At 41.1% G+C, this 16,217-nt stretch overlaps 1 protein-coding gene across 1 annotated transcript in view; it reads left to right on the top strand.

The window, feature by feature from the left end:
* The first annotated feature begins 464 nt into the window (after positions 1-464).
* EPG5 (ectopic P-granules autophagy protein 5 homolog) overlaps positions 465-16,217 on the top strand; it is a 104,742-nt gene continuing 88,989 nt past the window's right edge. Inside the window, 9 exon segments of the mRNA XM_030335806.1 lie at positions 465-493; positions 7,806-8,219; positions 8,222-8,748; positions 9,961-10,198; positions 11,660-11,796; positions 12,688-12,769; positions 12,772-12,794; positions 13,452-13,582; positions 15,680-15,785. Coding sequence (XP_030191666.1) covers positions 481-493; positions 7,806-8,219; positions 8,222-8,748; positions 9,961-10,198; positions 11,660-11,796; positions 12,688-12,769; positions 12,772-12,794; positions 13,452-13,582; positions 15,680-15,785 — 1,671 coding nt within the window. The 5' untranslated portion in view covers positions 465-480.

Raw genomic sequence — 16,217 nt, forward strand, 5'->3', positions numbered from 1 at the left:
AACTTTTTCATCTTTTAGTACCATTTTCTACTAGAATATCCCCACCTCACAGGACCCTGACTTTGGTGATCTTGGTAGATTAGAGGTTAAGTACAGTAGGTTTTTAGATTTGGACTTATTCTACAGATGCAGTGTATTATAGTCCTGGAATGTATATGAGCATTAGTTAAATTCTGAATGCCAACAACTCATTAACAGTAACAATGTATGGTGATTGCTAAAGATAGACTGAGATGTGGCCCAGAAAGCTGATCACAGAAACAGAAAGACCTTTATTTTTTTTTAATTTTTTTTTTAATGTTTTTATTTATTTTTGCAACAGAGAGAGACAGAACATGAGCAGGGGAGGGCCAGAGAGAGGGGGAGACACAGAATCGGAAGCAGGCTCCAGGCTCTGAGCTGTCAGCACAGAGCCCGATGCGGGGCACGAACCCACAGACTGTGAGATCATGACCTGAGCCGAAGTCGGACGCTCAACTGATGAGCCTCCCAGGTACCCCCAGAAAGACCTTTAAACTGCCATCCCCTATTGCTCTTGCCTGGATGATTTCTACCTCTTAGTCCCTCCTTTCCATGAGTAGTTACAGGAGTGAAGGTAGGGGATGCACTATGTATTATTCAGTTCCTTTGTGCCTCCTAAGATCTATTCATTTGTTGAGCAAACACTCACTGGTCACCTAGAAACTGTTCAGGGTACTTGGAAATAACAGGAAAATCAAGAACCTGGCCTTAAGGCAGTTTACATTCTCAAGGGAGAAGACAAACAAACCAATAATCCCCCTAAAAATAATTAAAATATGTGATATGTTAGGAGGTGATAAGTGTTAGGAAAACAGAAAAAGAACAGGGTACAGAGTTGAGGAGTACTGGTGAGGGATAAAGATGGGTTGCAATTTTCCAAGGTGACATTTAAGCAGAGACAGAAAGAGACGAGGGAGTTAGCCACATGGATTTTGGGGGAGAAGTGTTCCAGGCTAATGCCCTAAAGGAGACCTGTCTGGTTTGCCCCAAGAACTGCAGGGAGGCAGTCTGGATAGGATAGAGTGAGGGAGGGGAAGGTAGTGGAATGAAGTCAGAAAGGTAACACAGGGCCAGGTCATGCAGGGCTGTGTCAGCCATTGTAGCAACTTCTACTCCGAGTGAAATGTGTAAGCGCCAGAGGGTTTTGAGCAGAGGAGTGATACCATCTGAGTTATGCTTTAAAGGAGCACTGTGCTTGCAGTGTTGATAATGGATTGTAAAGGAGCAACAGTAGAAGCAGAGAGACCCTCTAAGCGACTGTTGCAGTAATCTAGCGACAGGTGACAGTGGCTTGGACCAGACTTGTATAGCAAAGGTGGTAAGAAGTGTTTGAAGTCTGGGAGCTTCTGCAAATAGAGCCAAGAGGATTTGGTGATGGTTTAGTTGTGGTATGTGGAGAAAACAGTCAAGGATGACTCTGAGATGGAGGAGGTGGTGGGTGGAATAGGTTTGGGGGCTGATCAAGGGTTCAGTTTTGAATATGCTAATTTAGAAGCGAGTGTCTGCTAGACATCCAAATGGAGATGGAGAGTAGGGTTGGGTATGGGAATCCTAGAGCTTGGGAAAGAGCTCCAGGCTCGAGATTAAGACCTGGGAGTCTTTAGCCTAGAGATATTTAAAGCCAGAGACTGAATTAGGTCACTTTGGGAATGAGTGTAGTGTGAAAAGGTGATAAGAAAAGAACCCAGGGCACCCCAACTTTAAGAGTTTGGGGAGAAGAGGAGGACACACAAAGGTAGTGTGGGAAGCTACCAGTGAGGTATTATGTGTCCCCAGTGCTCTTAACCGAGAATGTAGGGCCCAGAAGCTGGGTGAAGGAAGTGTATAAAGGAGCAGGAAGAGGTCAAGCCTACAAAATTCTGACACGTGAAGTAAGATTGTTAGAGCAACAGGAAAAGAGGTGGCAGCCAAGAGGAGATGTACTCAAAGCAAAATATAGAGAGACCCCATCATTCCCCCAAGTCTTTGTACTTGTGCAGCATCCCTGTATACGCGCCCCCCCACCCCCCCAAGGAGAGCTGGTAAAATTGCCCCAAGAGCTCTTGATCTGATACAAACCCACGTGTCCAAGCCCTTTTTATCTGTTCTGTGCCAGACATTGTGCTAAGTGCTGTGGATACAGACATTATTGATAAACAGACCCTGCCTTTAGAATAATCTCATGGAAGTATTCTGTGAAATGTGTAAATTGAACCTTCATTATTCATGAAGAAGCAGCTCGTTGTTATTTTTATGGGAGGAAAGGAGTCGTAATTATTTTCACTTACTCCAGTTCAGAGAGAAAGAATTGCAAATGAGGAAACTTCCATTTGTTTCCCAGAACTTGAACTCTCATTTTTCTTCTGATTTTACAAAAGTGCTCATTGCTTAAAGAAGTATGTGTGCCTGAGAGTACACACATACACACACACACACGCACACACACACAGAAATGTGCAGCAGAAATGAATACCCTGAATTCCATCTCCTGGAGATAACCTGGTAGTGGCAGTTTGTGTGCATTCTTTAGTTTTTTCCCACATGTACACAGCATTCCAGAGCATATTTTATTTACTGTGATTATGGTTAAGTGTGGTTTTCCATATTAACGACTCTTCCATTTCTGTATAAGTGCTTGATTATTTTTCCTTCTGTGGAATCATTTTAAAATTTGTTCTCTATCCATATGTAATTTATGTGGAGATCAAAAATAAGGAAATACGGATTCCTAATCTCCCGGCCAATTTTAGTTGTAAGAAACTTGTCTTTTGTTTAAAATAAAATGGTATGAATTTTTGCACACATAACTTGATACACATGGAGCCCTACTTAGATTTATTTTGTGATCTGTAATGATTATTATATGTACAGTATGTTCTCCTTATCTTTATCTGTAGTTAACTCAAGTAGGCAAAGTCATTGGAAGCTGCCTTTTTATTTTAAGTGAGATTTTGTATTTTAGTGTAAGAATAGATTCATATGTTGGTCTAAAGTTGCATTTCCTCTGAATTCATTGGATAATCCCTCTGCTTTCTGAGATGGCATTAAAAATAAACTGAGTGTGCCAGAATACATGGAAAATATTTTCTAGATAATTGAATAATGTTTTATCTAAAGTTCTTTATTCTAGTACCTAAGACAGAGCTCAGCACACAGTTGGTACTCAGTAAAACCCTTACAGTCCTCCAATCCATCACTAGTGTCTCAAGAAACATTTATTGAACACTGCTGAAAATCAGGGGCAGATCAGATCCAAAAACATAAGATATAGTCCCTGGCCTTGAGATACTTGTGGTTTATGTGGAGGGAGACAGAACTAAAGATAAATAAAGATAAGTAACCGTATGTCTAAACCTGTAACCAGGGCCGGATGACAAGTATATATATAGCAGGAGTTCAGAGTAAAGCACGCGCGGAAGGGTCATTGTAAGAAGATTTTGTCTCGAGGCACGATCATAACTGAGTCATCAGAAGCGCTGAGTGCCAGAGTAAGAGTCAGTCTTTCATAAGTGGAGAGCTGTGGCTGTGTCTGTGGTGTTTAGAGTGGTGTCTCAGGAAGGCCAGTGGTAATGGCATCTGGGATGAATTGGTGGTAGGGCAAAGGCTGGAGGCTTGGAGACCATTCAGGACCTGTTCCCCTTTTCCGTGCCTTTGGAAAAGTGACATAAAGCCACAGGGAGCCACCACTGCTCCTGAGGCCTTGGCTTTGGTGATGATCTCAGCAAATTCCCTCTCCCTCCACATTCACACCCTAGAGGTCCTGCCCCGGTCTTGGGATTTGTGAGGGAACGGTATCAGGCCTTTGCCATCAGCCCAAACAGTTGTCCGTCCTTCCTCCAGGTAGCTTCCTTGGTCTGGATGGTCCATTTGAATCAAAGCACCAGCTTCTCTGTCCTGCCTCCGCTCCCTCCTTAGGCCAACTCCAGGCTAATTCCTCTTTGGACCTAACTTCCCTAACCTGTACAGGTGGAATTTTTTGATTCCACTTTTGAACGCCAGAGAAGCACTGACTTCCACCCCAGGGGAAATAAAAGCCTAAACAAAGTCTTGTGTGTTCTTCCCAGAGAGGCTAGGAAGTTTTTAAAAAATTCAGTTGATTCTCTAGCCATATTATCTGTTGCTAGAGCTGCTGGGAGTGGGCAGGCGAATTTGGGAGTAGCAGTTGGAGACTTCATTTTGTTAGTGAAGGGGAAGAATTTGAAATTACAAGGGCAATTCTGGAGTGAGGAGAGAGAGCAGTGAGGTGAGGTTGGGGTGGAGTGAGATGGGACATGGGGAGGTTCAAAATCGCCTGAGGGACAGGCTGGGGAGGAAGCCTCTGGATGCCTGTGTGTTGGAGGAGGTGTGGTTGCTTGCCTTGCCCTTGATCATATGGCTCATCTTGTGGCTGCTTCCAACTCCCTGTCTTCCAGTTGGCATTTAACACCCCTCGAGGTCTCTTCCGGCTTAAGGAAAGAGAAATAAAAATCTTCTCTGTTTTACATTCCAGTCTCTACTTCCTTACTTCTCATTCATTTGTCAGCTCACTAAATTTTAAAAATCGCTCATCTTTGTTTTTAATAGCTTTATTGAGATGTAATTCACATACTATACAGTTCATCTATTTATAGTGTACGTCAGTGGGTTTCAGTATGATTATAAGGTTGTGCAGCCATCACCACTGTTAGGAACTGTTCTCCATAGTGGCTGCATCACGGTATAGTCCCGCCAGCAGTGTATGAGGGTTCTAATTTCTCTACATCCTTGCTGTCACTTATTATCTTACTTTAAATAGTTAGCCCAGGGGATGTGATGTGGCGTCGAGGGATTTTGATTTGCTTTTCTCTAATGGCTCATGATGTTAGCATCTTTCTGTGTGCCATTTGTATATCTTCTTTGGAGAAGTGTCTGTTCACATCCTTTGCCCATTTTTAAATTGGATTATTCATCTTACCATTAAGTTACAAGGGTTTTTTTTTTTTTAATTCTGGATATAAGTCCCTTATAAGATAATTGATTTGCAACTATTATCTCCCATTCTGTGGGTTACATTTTCACTTTCTTCATAGTGTCATTTTCAGCACAAATATTTTTGATTTTTATGAAGTCCAATTTATCTATTTTTCTGTTATTTGTACTTTTGGTGTCATGTGTACCCCAAGGTCATTGAGATTTACTCCTGTGTTTTCTTTAAGGGTTTTAAAGTTTAGCTCTTACATTAGGTCTATGATAGTTTTTGAATTAATTTTTGTATATGATGGAAGTTAAGGGCCCAATTTCAATCTTTGGATATCTTGTTGTTAAGCGCCATTCATTGAAGACTACTCATTCCCTGTTATATTGTCTTGGCACCCTTGTTGAAAATCATTTGAGCGTAAATATAAGGCTTTATTTCTGGATTCTCAGTTCTCTTCCATTGATCTATGCTAGAACCACACTGTCTTTATTACTCTAGTTTTGTAGTAGGTGTTGAAGTGGCAAACTGTGAGATCTCCTTGGTTCTTCTTTTTCAGAATTGTTTTGTCTATTCTGGGTCTCTTGAATTTCCTTATGAGCTTAAGATCCAGTTTGTCATTTTATGCAAAAAAGGCAGCTGAAATTTTTATCAAGATTATGTTGAATTTGTGTATCAATTTGAGGAGTATTGCTGTCCTCCATGAACATGGAATGTATTTTCACATATTAAGTCTTTAATTTCTTTCAGTAATGTTTTGCAATTTTCAGAGTACAACTTTTACAATTCTTTGGTTAAATTTGTCTCCCTGTATTTTATTCTTTGTTCATTATAAATGAAATTATTTTCTTAATTTTATGTTTTGATTGTTCAGCTCACAAAAATTTGGCCTTTCCCCTGACCAGTATACCAGCGTTTCACTCACTGTAGTAACCAAAGGCCTCCTCTCTTGATTTTCTCTTTCTGAACTCCCAGTCTGACAAACCTATTTATTATAGAATCATACTGAACATCACTGCAGTGGTAATTGGACCCACTTTTTCATTTCTTATAAATACTCGTGCAGCGCTTGCTTGTTATTCGTGATTTTAGGCAGTTGGACAGACTGGTTTGTATGCATTGTGTGACTCATATCTGAATCTGATATCCACGGTTCATAGTGTAGGTGAATGTAGTTTTGGAGGGGGCACATTGCTTCTTTAATCACCACTTGTAAATGTTTGGTAGCCATATTCATTACCAGCAAGATGACCTCAAATTCCATTTCAAAAACATTTATCTTTTCTTCCTAATATTAGGTACATATAAACATCTTACATTTTGGCTATTTACTCACCAACTTTTTTTTTTTTTTTTTTCTGAACATTTGCTGGACGGCACAATCCAGAATCACTGATAATTTGTGTAACTGTCAGGTTTGTCTTCCTTACAGTTTCATGGTGAAAGGGGAGTATTTGATTCAGTCATTTTTTCCAGTTTGTTTGAGTGTAACAATTTTATTTAAGTAATTTTCCTGTAATTTTTCTTCTTTATCATCGTGTTTTCCAATGTGTCTAGTTGTTAGTGCCTGAAAATTTTTTAAAACCATAATTCATTTTAATTGCATTTTTTAGTGGTTAATTTTCTGTTTTTTTTTGGTTGTTTTGTTTGTTTTGTTTTTGGAGTTAATTTTGGACTTCACAAAAGTTGTAAATATAATACAGAGAGTTCCATATACCCTTCATGCAGCTTCATGTTATCATCTCACATAATCATAAATTCTATGGTCCAGAATGTTTATCACAACCAAGGAATTAATTTTGGTACAATACTATTAACTAGAATATAGAATTTATTTGGATTTCAGCAGTTTTCCTACTAATGTTCTTTTCTGTTCCAGGGTCCAATCCAGGATCCTACATGGCATTTAGGTTGTCCTGTCTCTGTTGTTTCCCTCCCATCTCTTGATAGTTCCTCGGTCTTTTCTTTGATGACCGTAACAGTTCTGTTGTTTTGTAGACTGTTCCTTAATTTGAGTTTTATCTGGTGTTTTTTATGATCATATTGAGGTTACATGTTATTGGAAAGGCTACTGAAGAAGTGATAGGCCTTCTCAGAACATCACATGGGGATGTGCTACTGGTGATGTTATCCTTGATCATGGGTTAAGGTATTAACCTGCCAGAATTCTCCGCTGAACCTTACTATTTCCCCCTATGTAATTACTAAATATTTAGGACATACTGTGATGCTCTGCAGCTGTCTTGTTTCTGCTTACATTTTCACTCACTCACTCTAGCATCCATTAGTAGATCTTGCCTGTGACAGTTATTACCATAGTGTTGTAATGTGAATTTTCTGTTTTTCTCATTTCACCTACATTTATTGATTGAAATTCTTTAAGATGGAAGTCATTTTTTGTCCATTTACGTTTATTTTATCCCATGGGTTATAATCTAATCCTGTAGTTACTTATTTTATTGCTCAAGGTATTTGACTTTTTCCGTGCTCAAGGTATGGGTTTTCTGTGACTATGTGAAGATGAAGGTAAATCTATTGAGGCCTCAGCTACTTGGAAACTGTTCTGTTTCACTTGACCTCTAGCAGAATGGAGAACAACCTAATTAAACTTTCCTCCTCTGTCCTCGAATCATAATTTGCTGCTTATTTTGATGTCTTTCTCTTTTGGGATTATACTAGTGAGTCTCCCAAGTTACTGTAGTCAAAATTGATTACTAGGAAACATGAAACACATCGCTCATGAAGTTTATTTATGTTCCATTTTCTAAATTATAAAATTTAGATTTTATATACAGTTTAAGAATTTCTTGTGTTTAAATTCATCAATTATTGCTATATACAAATTAATTCACATTATAAATCTTGTTTTTAGGAAAAGAAAAATCTGAACCCCTGCAGAGGGAAGAATCTGATGAAGTCTCCCTTCCGAAAACCTCCAGAGAGCTGGAAATTTCTGCTGCAGCTTGTGAATTCAAAGGAGACTGTCTGAAGGTATTAACTGATTCTCAGCTCCAGAATGCTGCCAGTGGACACAACGAGAGTGAAATGTTTGATGTACCACTCACCTCCTTAACTATAAGCAACGAAGCGTCCCTGACATGGAACACAGAGACCTCAAAGGAAGGGGAGGAGGTCAGAGCCTGTGTTGGGGACGATGCCGTGAAGCCGAAGGTCGACCCTGGAGACAGTGCCAGAATCAAAGTAGAAACCCCCAAGAACTTTACAGAAGCAGAGGGAAATAAATTGATACAATGTGGACCTTCTGAAAGCCCCTTGCAACCTGATTTTTTCATACTCAGCAAGAAATGGAAAATTTACAGGTCAGAGAAACTCCGAAAAAGAAAGAAGACAAACAAGCCTTGGGTCTTTCTCCAGAGGTGCTACAAAATGTTGGCTTGCAGAGTTCTTGTGAAGCCAAAGACATTTTTCAGCCACCTAGAGTGAAAAGACTGTATCCCCAGCTGCCAGCTGAAATTGCTGGAGAAGTACCAGCTTTGGTGGCAGTGAAACCCTTGTTCCGCAGCGAGCGACTATACCCCGAGCTCCCATCTCAACCAGAACTGGTACCATTTACTAAAGAACAGCTAAAAATCTTTGAGCCTGGTTCGTGGCTGGAAAATGTTGAGTCGTATTTAGAAGAGTTTGACAGCATGGCTCATCAGGACAGGCACGAATTTTATGAGTTGCTATTGAACTACTCCCGATGTAGGAAGCAGCTGCTGCTGGCTGAAGCTGAGCTCCTTGCTCTGACGTCTGATTGCCAAAATGCGAAAAGTCGACTATGGCACTTTAAGGAGGAACAGTTGTCTGTGCAGGTATTTTGACTATTTCAGGAGCCTGGGGGATTTGCAGTGGAGGTGCTCTTCTCGTGAGGCCATCCAGGTCTGGAGTATGCTTATACTAACGCTTGACCCTGACCTAGCCCAGAGTAGTACAGTGGAGGAGTCACAAAGTCAGATGCCTGCAGGGGCCAAGCAGGTAACCTAGAGAAGTGAAGTGGGCTGAGCGGGATGGTGGTCTAGGGCTCATGTCTGGCCCAGCAGGGGCAGCTGCTCTTAAGTCCTCGCTGATTGTTGCTTTGAGGCTGTGTGGTCCCACATTGCCACGTCTTTTCAATTCCTAAGAAGAGCTGGAAATCTGGATTTTTACGGGAGGGATCCTGAAATGTAAAGGTTGGCAACAAAATACAGAGTAGAGGACAAGCAAGTCATGTCTCCAGGTCAGATCCAGCTTGTGGACCATTTACTTTGTAATCTTGGACATAATGCCAGGAACATCCAGTAGGTGGAGAGTGTCAAGGAGAGCATGATCCATGGAGTAAGCTTGAGACGTGATGAGGAAACAGGGAAGGCGATCAGATGTGGCTGTATGGAGGCCAAGGTGGCCATTAGGAAAGCCATTCCATAGTGGCCTGGGAAGGATGGCAAGGAAGAGAAAGCCGCTCTTGGCAAGTTTGGCAGTGAAGGGAAGCCGGAGATACCAAGGAGAAATAATGTGCTTTTCCCCCGTCCTTAATCCTTATTTATTGGGAGACTCGTGTATCTCTCTTTGTAGATAGAAAGGAGTCTGTGGAGAGGGGAACATTTGAAAATACTAAAAAGGATAGAATCAAGAACACAGCTGAAGGTGTTAGTATTGGAAAGGAGAGGAATTTCTTTTGAGCAGAGGGTAGATACAGAGATATTTGAAGTCCCTTAAAGTTGTGGAGATCTCACATTATCTTCAGTGTTTGCAAAGTAGAAGGTAAGATTATCAATCATGAGAGTCTTAGGAGCAAGTTTTATTATTTTTTTCTGAGGGTTGTTTTTCCTTCTTTGACCTTGTGATGCTTTACAATTGGCATTATACTTCTCGGCACCTGATTATATATTTGATTTATTCTTCTCTATGTGCGGTACTGTCCCCTCACCATGATTTATAAGCTCTTTGAAGGTGGTACTGAGCCAATGCATCATATGCCTGCAGCCTGATTATTTCAAGTGCAAAGAGTTAACTGGTTTCCTATTTTCCCCTTTGTCCACCGCTAGGGTATCTGTGCAGATCAAGTGAAAGTTTCTGGCTATCATCGCTACCAAAGAGTAGAGATGAATGAAAATGCACTGGGGGAGCTAAAGAAGCTATTTGATGCCAAATCTGAGCACCTCCACCAGACCCTCGCTCTGCATTCGTATACCTCTGTGCTCTCAAAGTTGCAAGTGGAGTCTTACATTTATGCCTTACTCAATAGTTCAGCTGTTCTGAGATCTTTAGCAGTTCAAGGCCGAGGTAGGTGAATAATCAAAGTCTCACTCTTTCTTGTGATCTGCAAGGAAAAAAAGAATTGAGGGGTTGGTTGAATTGTGCCCTAATTGGTATTAGAAGGGAACATTTGTGCTGTTTTACCTTGTCTTTCCCAAAGCAGAATGGAGACCTGCCTTAGTAACATTTCTTGGGAGCTATGCCAGGTCTCCCTTCCCTGGGGCTGTCAGTCTGTGCTTCTCTGAGAAGCCAGAGAGCTTGCTTTTTCATTAATGCCCCTTACTGTCCTATTTATTGCTTCTTAACCAAGTCAAATTCAAATGCAGTTTTTGATTGTAAACTGATACTCAGCATACTTTTTCATCCTCTGTCTGTTGTACTTTATTTTTGCTTGCTGTTTGTTGGGCTGTTTTATACAACTTTCTTTGGAGGATCTATAATGTTCTGCATTTTTCATCATATTTGGGTTTTACAAGACTAGCTTTGATTGTGTCGTGTATTAAGTATGAATTAGCTAATTGAATTATGCAATTTTTATTTCTAGGGAGATATTAGGAATATTTAAAGTAAAAATACCTTCCCCCTCATTGATTTCATAACTAATCTAAGAGCTGGGGTTAGACCAGAGGTCTGCTGCTTTTTAAATAAAAAATAGATTTTGATGAAGTTGGTTTTCCCTTTGTAATACTTCACAACATTAAATACAGTTTTGGATTACATATTTAGTAGAGAGAGTTAAAAAAAAATTTTTTAACATTTATTATTTTTGAGAGACAGAGAGACAGAGCATGAGCAGGGGAGGGGCAGAGAGAAAAGGAGACACAGAATCCGAAGCAGTCTCCAGGCTCTGAGCAAGCTGTCAGCACAGAGCCTGATGCGGGGCTCGAACCCATGAACCATGAGATTATGACCTGAGCTGAAGTTAGATACTCAACCAACTGAGCCACACAGGCACCCCGAAATTCAGATTTTTAAAGAAGTTTCATTTATTTAAGTGATCTTTGCACCTAGCGTGGGGCTCAAACTCACAAACCCAAAATCATGAGTCGCATATTCTTCTGACTGAGCCAGCCAAGTGCCCCAAAATTCAGATATATATATGTATTATATATTTTTTAATTTTTTTAAAGTTTATTTATTATTTTGAAAGAGACAGAGCACAGGCAGGGGAGGGGCAGAGAAACAGGGGGACAGATATCTGAAACGGGTTCTGTGCTGACAGCAGGGCCCGACGTGGGGCTTGAAGTCACAAACGTGAAATCGTGACCTGAGCCGAAGTCAGACACTTAACCACCTGGGCCACCCACGTGCCCCAAATTGAGATTTTCTGATGTAGTTTTTTCTCCTTTGGATTTTTATCTGAACTAAATATTTTGAGAAGTTATCTATTTATTATTTATTTATTTATTATTATTTATTGAGACACTAAAAATTCTCCCCAAAACACCACTTATATGGGGCTCATTTAATCCTCTTTTTAATTTATAGCTGGTAAACAGACTGAAAGCTTTCCCTCTGATCTGTGTCAACTAAAGGAGTGCATTAGTGTCTTATTCATGTTCACCAGGAGGGTTAATGAAGATACTCAGTTCCATGACGATATTCTTCTCTGGCTGCAGAGATTGGTAAGGAACAGATAATTGAAGAATTATCTCTTATTATAGTTCTTTTTTTCAACAGCTTCTTCAGCTAATTCATTTAATATGTTAATTAGTGACATTTTCTTTGTTCATGACACATGGAAATAAGTTATACTTACCTAGTGTGTTATTAAGCACGAAGTGTTTTTCTTTCTAATAAAGTTTAAGCTAAATAATCTTGGGGCTTCATCCTTGGGAAGAAATGGAAATGTGGGAAGCATGGTAAAGCAAAGATAGATACGTATTTAATATAGGCCGCTGCTCTGAAAACTTCCATGTCATTTAGTTTTATCATCTTATGTTTGATGTTGCGTTAAAAGATTAAGAGAAAAAAGACAGGTGTCAGGATTTGGGAAACTTAAGAAAGATGTTAAGTGTGGTAGCGAAGGAAGCTTCTTTGTTTAGTGGTTTTCAGTGGGGCCGCCTTGGGTGTTTTTTAAATTTTCATGCTAGAGTTCTTACATATGTGGTAAGATCCCAAGCATACTTACTTGGATTTGAGAATCTGTTACAAACTGAGACTACATTAAACTACTTGGCTTGTATCTATTCACATGTGGCCAGGAACATCGGGAATTTGTCTTTTGCCAGGTAATAAAAATTGGGTTGCAGGAAAATACTTATGATATTTTGATCGTAGTACTCATGGGTTCATAGGCCTCTGTGTCTCTGTGGTAGAAAGTCACCTGTTCATAGTGTATCTTTGGGTGTGTACTACTGTATGCTATAGGGTATATATGTGTGTAGTAGATCTCTGGTTATTCTTCTGAAAGATTCATGTATTTCAACATTGGCTAAATGACTTACTAGACCCTTAGGTGCATTTTTTCTTCTTAAATAGTGAAACTCTATGTTCTTCTTTTCATCCTGTGTCAGGTATCAGTGTTACAAAGAGTTGGCTGTCCTGGAGATCACTTCTTCCTTTTAAACCATATTCTTCGATGCCCGGCAGGTGTTAGTAATGGGCTGTTCCTTTCATCCAGGTATGATGAATGGTTGTCTAATTTTGAGTGGGATGAGAGAGATTTTGTTAAACATTTTTTCCTGAAGAAATTGCTTTTTTTCCCTTAAGAAAGCTATTTAAAAATATTAATATTTAAAATAAAAATTTTAAAATACATCTATATATATTCGTATATTCATAGGAGTTTTATGCTGAAACTTCTTGAGCCACCCTAATTGATGAAATTAAGATAGAATTATAAGAGTTCCCTTGTAGTCTGGCTTGGTAGGTTCAGTAGTATTTAATTTTGTAAAATTTCTGTGCAGGAAGGCTCACTAGGACTTTTTTGGTAATACTCAACACAGCTTGTAAATTAATCCATCTCAGTTGGTACAGATGAGGCAGACACCTTGAGCATCTCAGTTCTTTAATACTAGCAGAGTCCGCATCTGTGTGATGATCAACTCTCAAATAATCACCTTCAGTGTTGATTATGTGGTTCATGGGTTCCCCTCTCTGTTTCTTGCCTTTGGGTTGTTCGTTACTCACAGCAACCACTCAGATGGGTAGAAGCCAAGTGCATGCCAAGTTCAACTTCTCCACATTACCTTTTCTTCAGTATTTCTGTGGGAGAAGTTTGAATCGTTTTGGGTAGAAGGAAGATTTTTTGTTTTGTTCTCTCTTTGGATTAAAACAGCAGCATTGTCCTGCATCCTGTCTGGTTACAGTGGTCGAAGGACAGTGCTTAGCGAGCGCTGCTCTTGGAGGACAGCTGATTTCAGTACTGCCAGTAGCCCGCCAGCTGCGCTCTGCTCTTGTGGATTCGGCGCGAGTCCATCTTTGTTTTCATAACCACTCCCTTTGTCAGGATGCTGGTGAACTAAGATGTGGATACTCGGGTTGTTGGTTTTCTACAGTATGCTTTTTCCTTTTCTGATTTCAGATCAAGTGTTGAATAACCCGTCAGGGGTCTTTCATTTTATGCAGTCCCTGCTCTGCTAATGTTCGCCCTGTCAAGTAAGTGTGGAAGAGCTTTATGAAGTAGAATTGAAATGCTCTTTCTACCAAAGGATTGGCTTTCTAACTGCTCAGATCCAAAGAACTGCTAAGGAAGAAGTCAGCATTCCAGAATTTAATATTGTGGATTTTCTTTGGTTGATACCCTTTGTCCCCAGGTGACCTTATTAACTGCTTATGTATAAACACTTAAGCTTTCTGGGTGCCACTTTTTAGTAGGTTTGCCTCTCCTATCATATATGTCATTGTGAAAGGTGCCGTGGGGAGATCGGAAAAATCATCTTTTCCTTAGAAGAAGACATTTGGAATCAGAGAGGGAAAAGCAGCAAATTGCCAAGCTGCGATTGGCACACTAGCACTGAAGAGGCTGAAGAGAGGAGGGTGGAGCCATGGAAGAAGCTCTAGGTGCATGAGCTGGATTGCAAGAATGGGGCGGATCTCAGCAGGAGTGAAGGAGCAGGCAGTGCTCTGGCAGTGGGAAGAACAGGCAGTGGCCCAAGCAGCAGGTACAGATGGCTGTGCAGAGGACAGGCAGGAGATCAGTGTGGCTGGAGTGAAGGACTATGTGGGGGATGGTCAGACAGATGAATAACCACGGTGACTTGGATTATAGAAAGGTTTGACATTAAGACAGAGGAATCTAGAATTGATATGGTCTGGGCCTGGCAGCAGTTGAGGACTTTGAACAAAGGTAAAAGTCGTATCAAGGAAAGTTAGGATTGACTGAAGGCAGAAGAAGATGTGCTTCTGCTTAACTGAATTACAGGTGCAGACTTTTGGCTCTCTTGGCTCTGGATCCTAACTCACCATCCGGAGGACACTTAACTGGGGAAAAAGGCACAGTCTGTCTAGGTGACCTTGAACAATGTTACTACCACTTGCTCTCGGTCCTAGAAAGCCCGTCTGCCTCAGAGCCTGAGGTGGGATCATGGTGGTGGGAAAAAGAAGGAGGGGTACCTAAGGTCATCTTCCCAGAAAGGGATTAAGTAGCTGGCTAAATAAGGAAATGGTGGGAAAGGGGTGGTTCTGACATAACCCTGTAGATGTCTGAGCCTGACTGACTGTGAGGGCACTGGTGCTGATAGACCCAAAAGACAAAGGAGAGCCATTTTATAAGGAGAAATGTCTGAGGTCATTGGGGGCCTACAAGTGACAGATACCAGTGGACATTTGGGGCTTCAGGACTGGAGCTCCTCAGGTTGCAAGGGCAGCAGTGGACCTATAGAGCTGGAAGTCATGGGAGAAAGTTTCTGTAACAGGAGGGAATGGATGAATTTTTCAGGGTCAGGCCAGAGGGGAAGGAACAGGGGGCTGAGAACCGTGTTGTGGTCCAAGAGGAGAAACTTCTCTAGTTATACCTGCTCCTCAGATCTAGCCAACACCTTGTGAAGTCTGGCTGGCAGGAATTCTCTCCAGTTCTCTCTGCCTGGGTACAGGGGGGCTTCTGCAACCTGTGGTAGATACGATTTTGACTTAATGTTTTTGCATTAGATGTATCTTTTGCCCTATACAAGCTTCTGAGTTACCTGCAGATTGTCCTTTTTTATTCAGTAAAGCATGGTTCCTAAAATCGTGTACCTGGCAACACTTGGCAGGCCTGGCTCGAGTTAAGGTACCGCCATGGTCCGTACGTGTCAAGGTCCCAGGGAGTGTGGGGGCTGTGCCGGCATAACCGCACTCCTGCAGTGACTCGTCATGACTAATTCAGAGTGGTGGAGGTCTCCACCCCCAATTTGTAAGCTTTTGGCTTCCCTGAGTTTTAGCCAGTTCTTATTTCTTGTTACTACTTTAAGCCATTTGAAGACTGGATGGATGGCTGACTCTTCTCTAGGGTGAGTAGATGATCCAGAGTGTGTGCATGTGGGCTTTCTGCGTTTATGTGATGGGTTGATTTCCCTTGTCCTTTAGAAATCGAGCAGAGTTCCTGTGCCACATGAAGCCCAGTGAGCCAAAGCCATCCTCCTCGGGGCCTGCATCTGGGACCTGGACACTAGTAGATGAGGGAGGAGAAGAGGTAATTTGTCATGTCTGCATTATTTTGGTTAATCATTTTTAAGCTTCTCTTATGTGCCATGCATTGTTTCAAGCACTTTTCACATAGCATCGCATTGACTTCTCCCAGTAGCCACAGGAGGCAGGTACTGATGGGATCCCCACTTTACAGATGAGAAAACTGAGGCGCAGGGGGTGAAGGATTTTTCCCAGATCATAAGGTCATTAAATGGTGGCACCTCTAGAGCCTGTGTTCTGAACCAGTGTGCTATGTTGACGCCTGTGTGTAGAATATCTTCCTCTTCAGCTGGGAGAATTTGGAACCTGGGAATATTTTCATACTCTATAAAATTTGCATTAGGATTTTCTTTTATGTAGTGACAAGTTTCTGGACTGGGAGCCGGGGCTTACCTAGGTTCTTCCTTTAACTGTTACAAATACTTCTCATCCAGAT

The sequence above is a fragment of the Lynx canadensis genome, chromosome D3, assembly GCF_007474595.2.
Source record: "Lynx canadensis isolate LIC74 chromosome D3, mLynCan4.pri.v2, whole genome shotgun sequence".
In the NCBI taxonomy this organism is placed as follows: Eukaryota; Metazoa; Chordata; class Mammalia; order Carnivora; family Felidae; genus Lynx; species Lynx canadensis.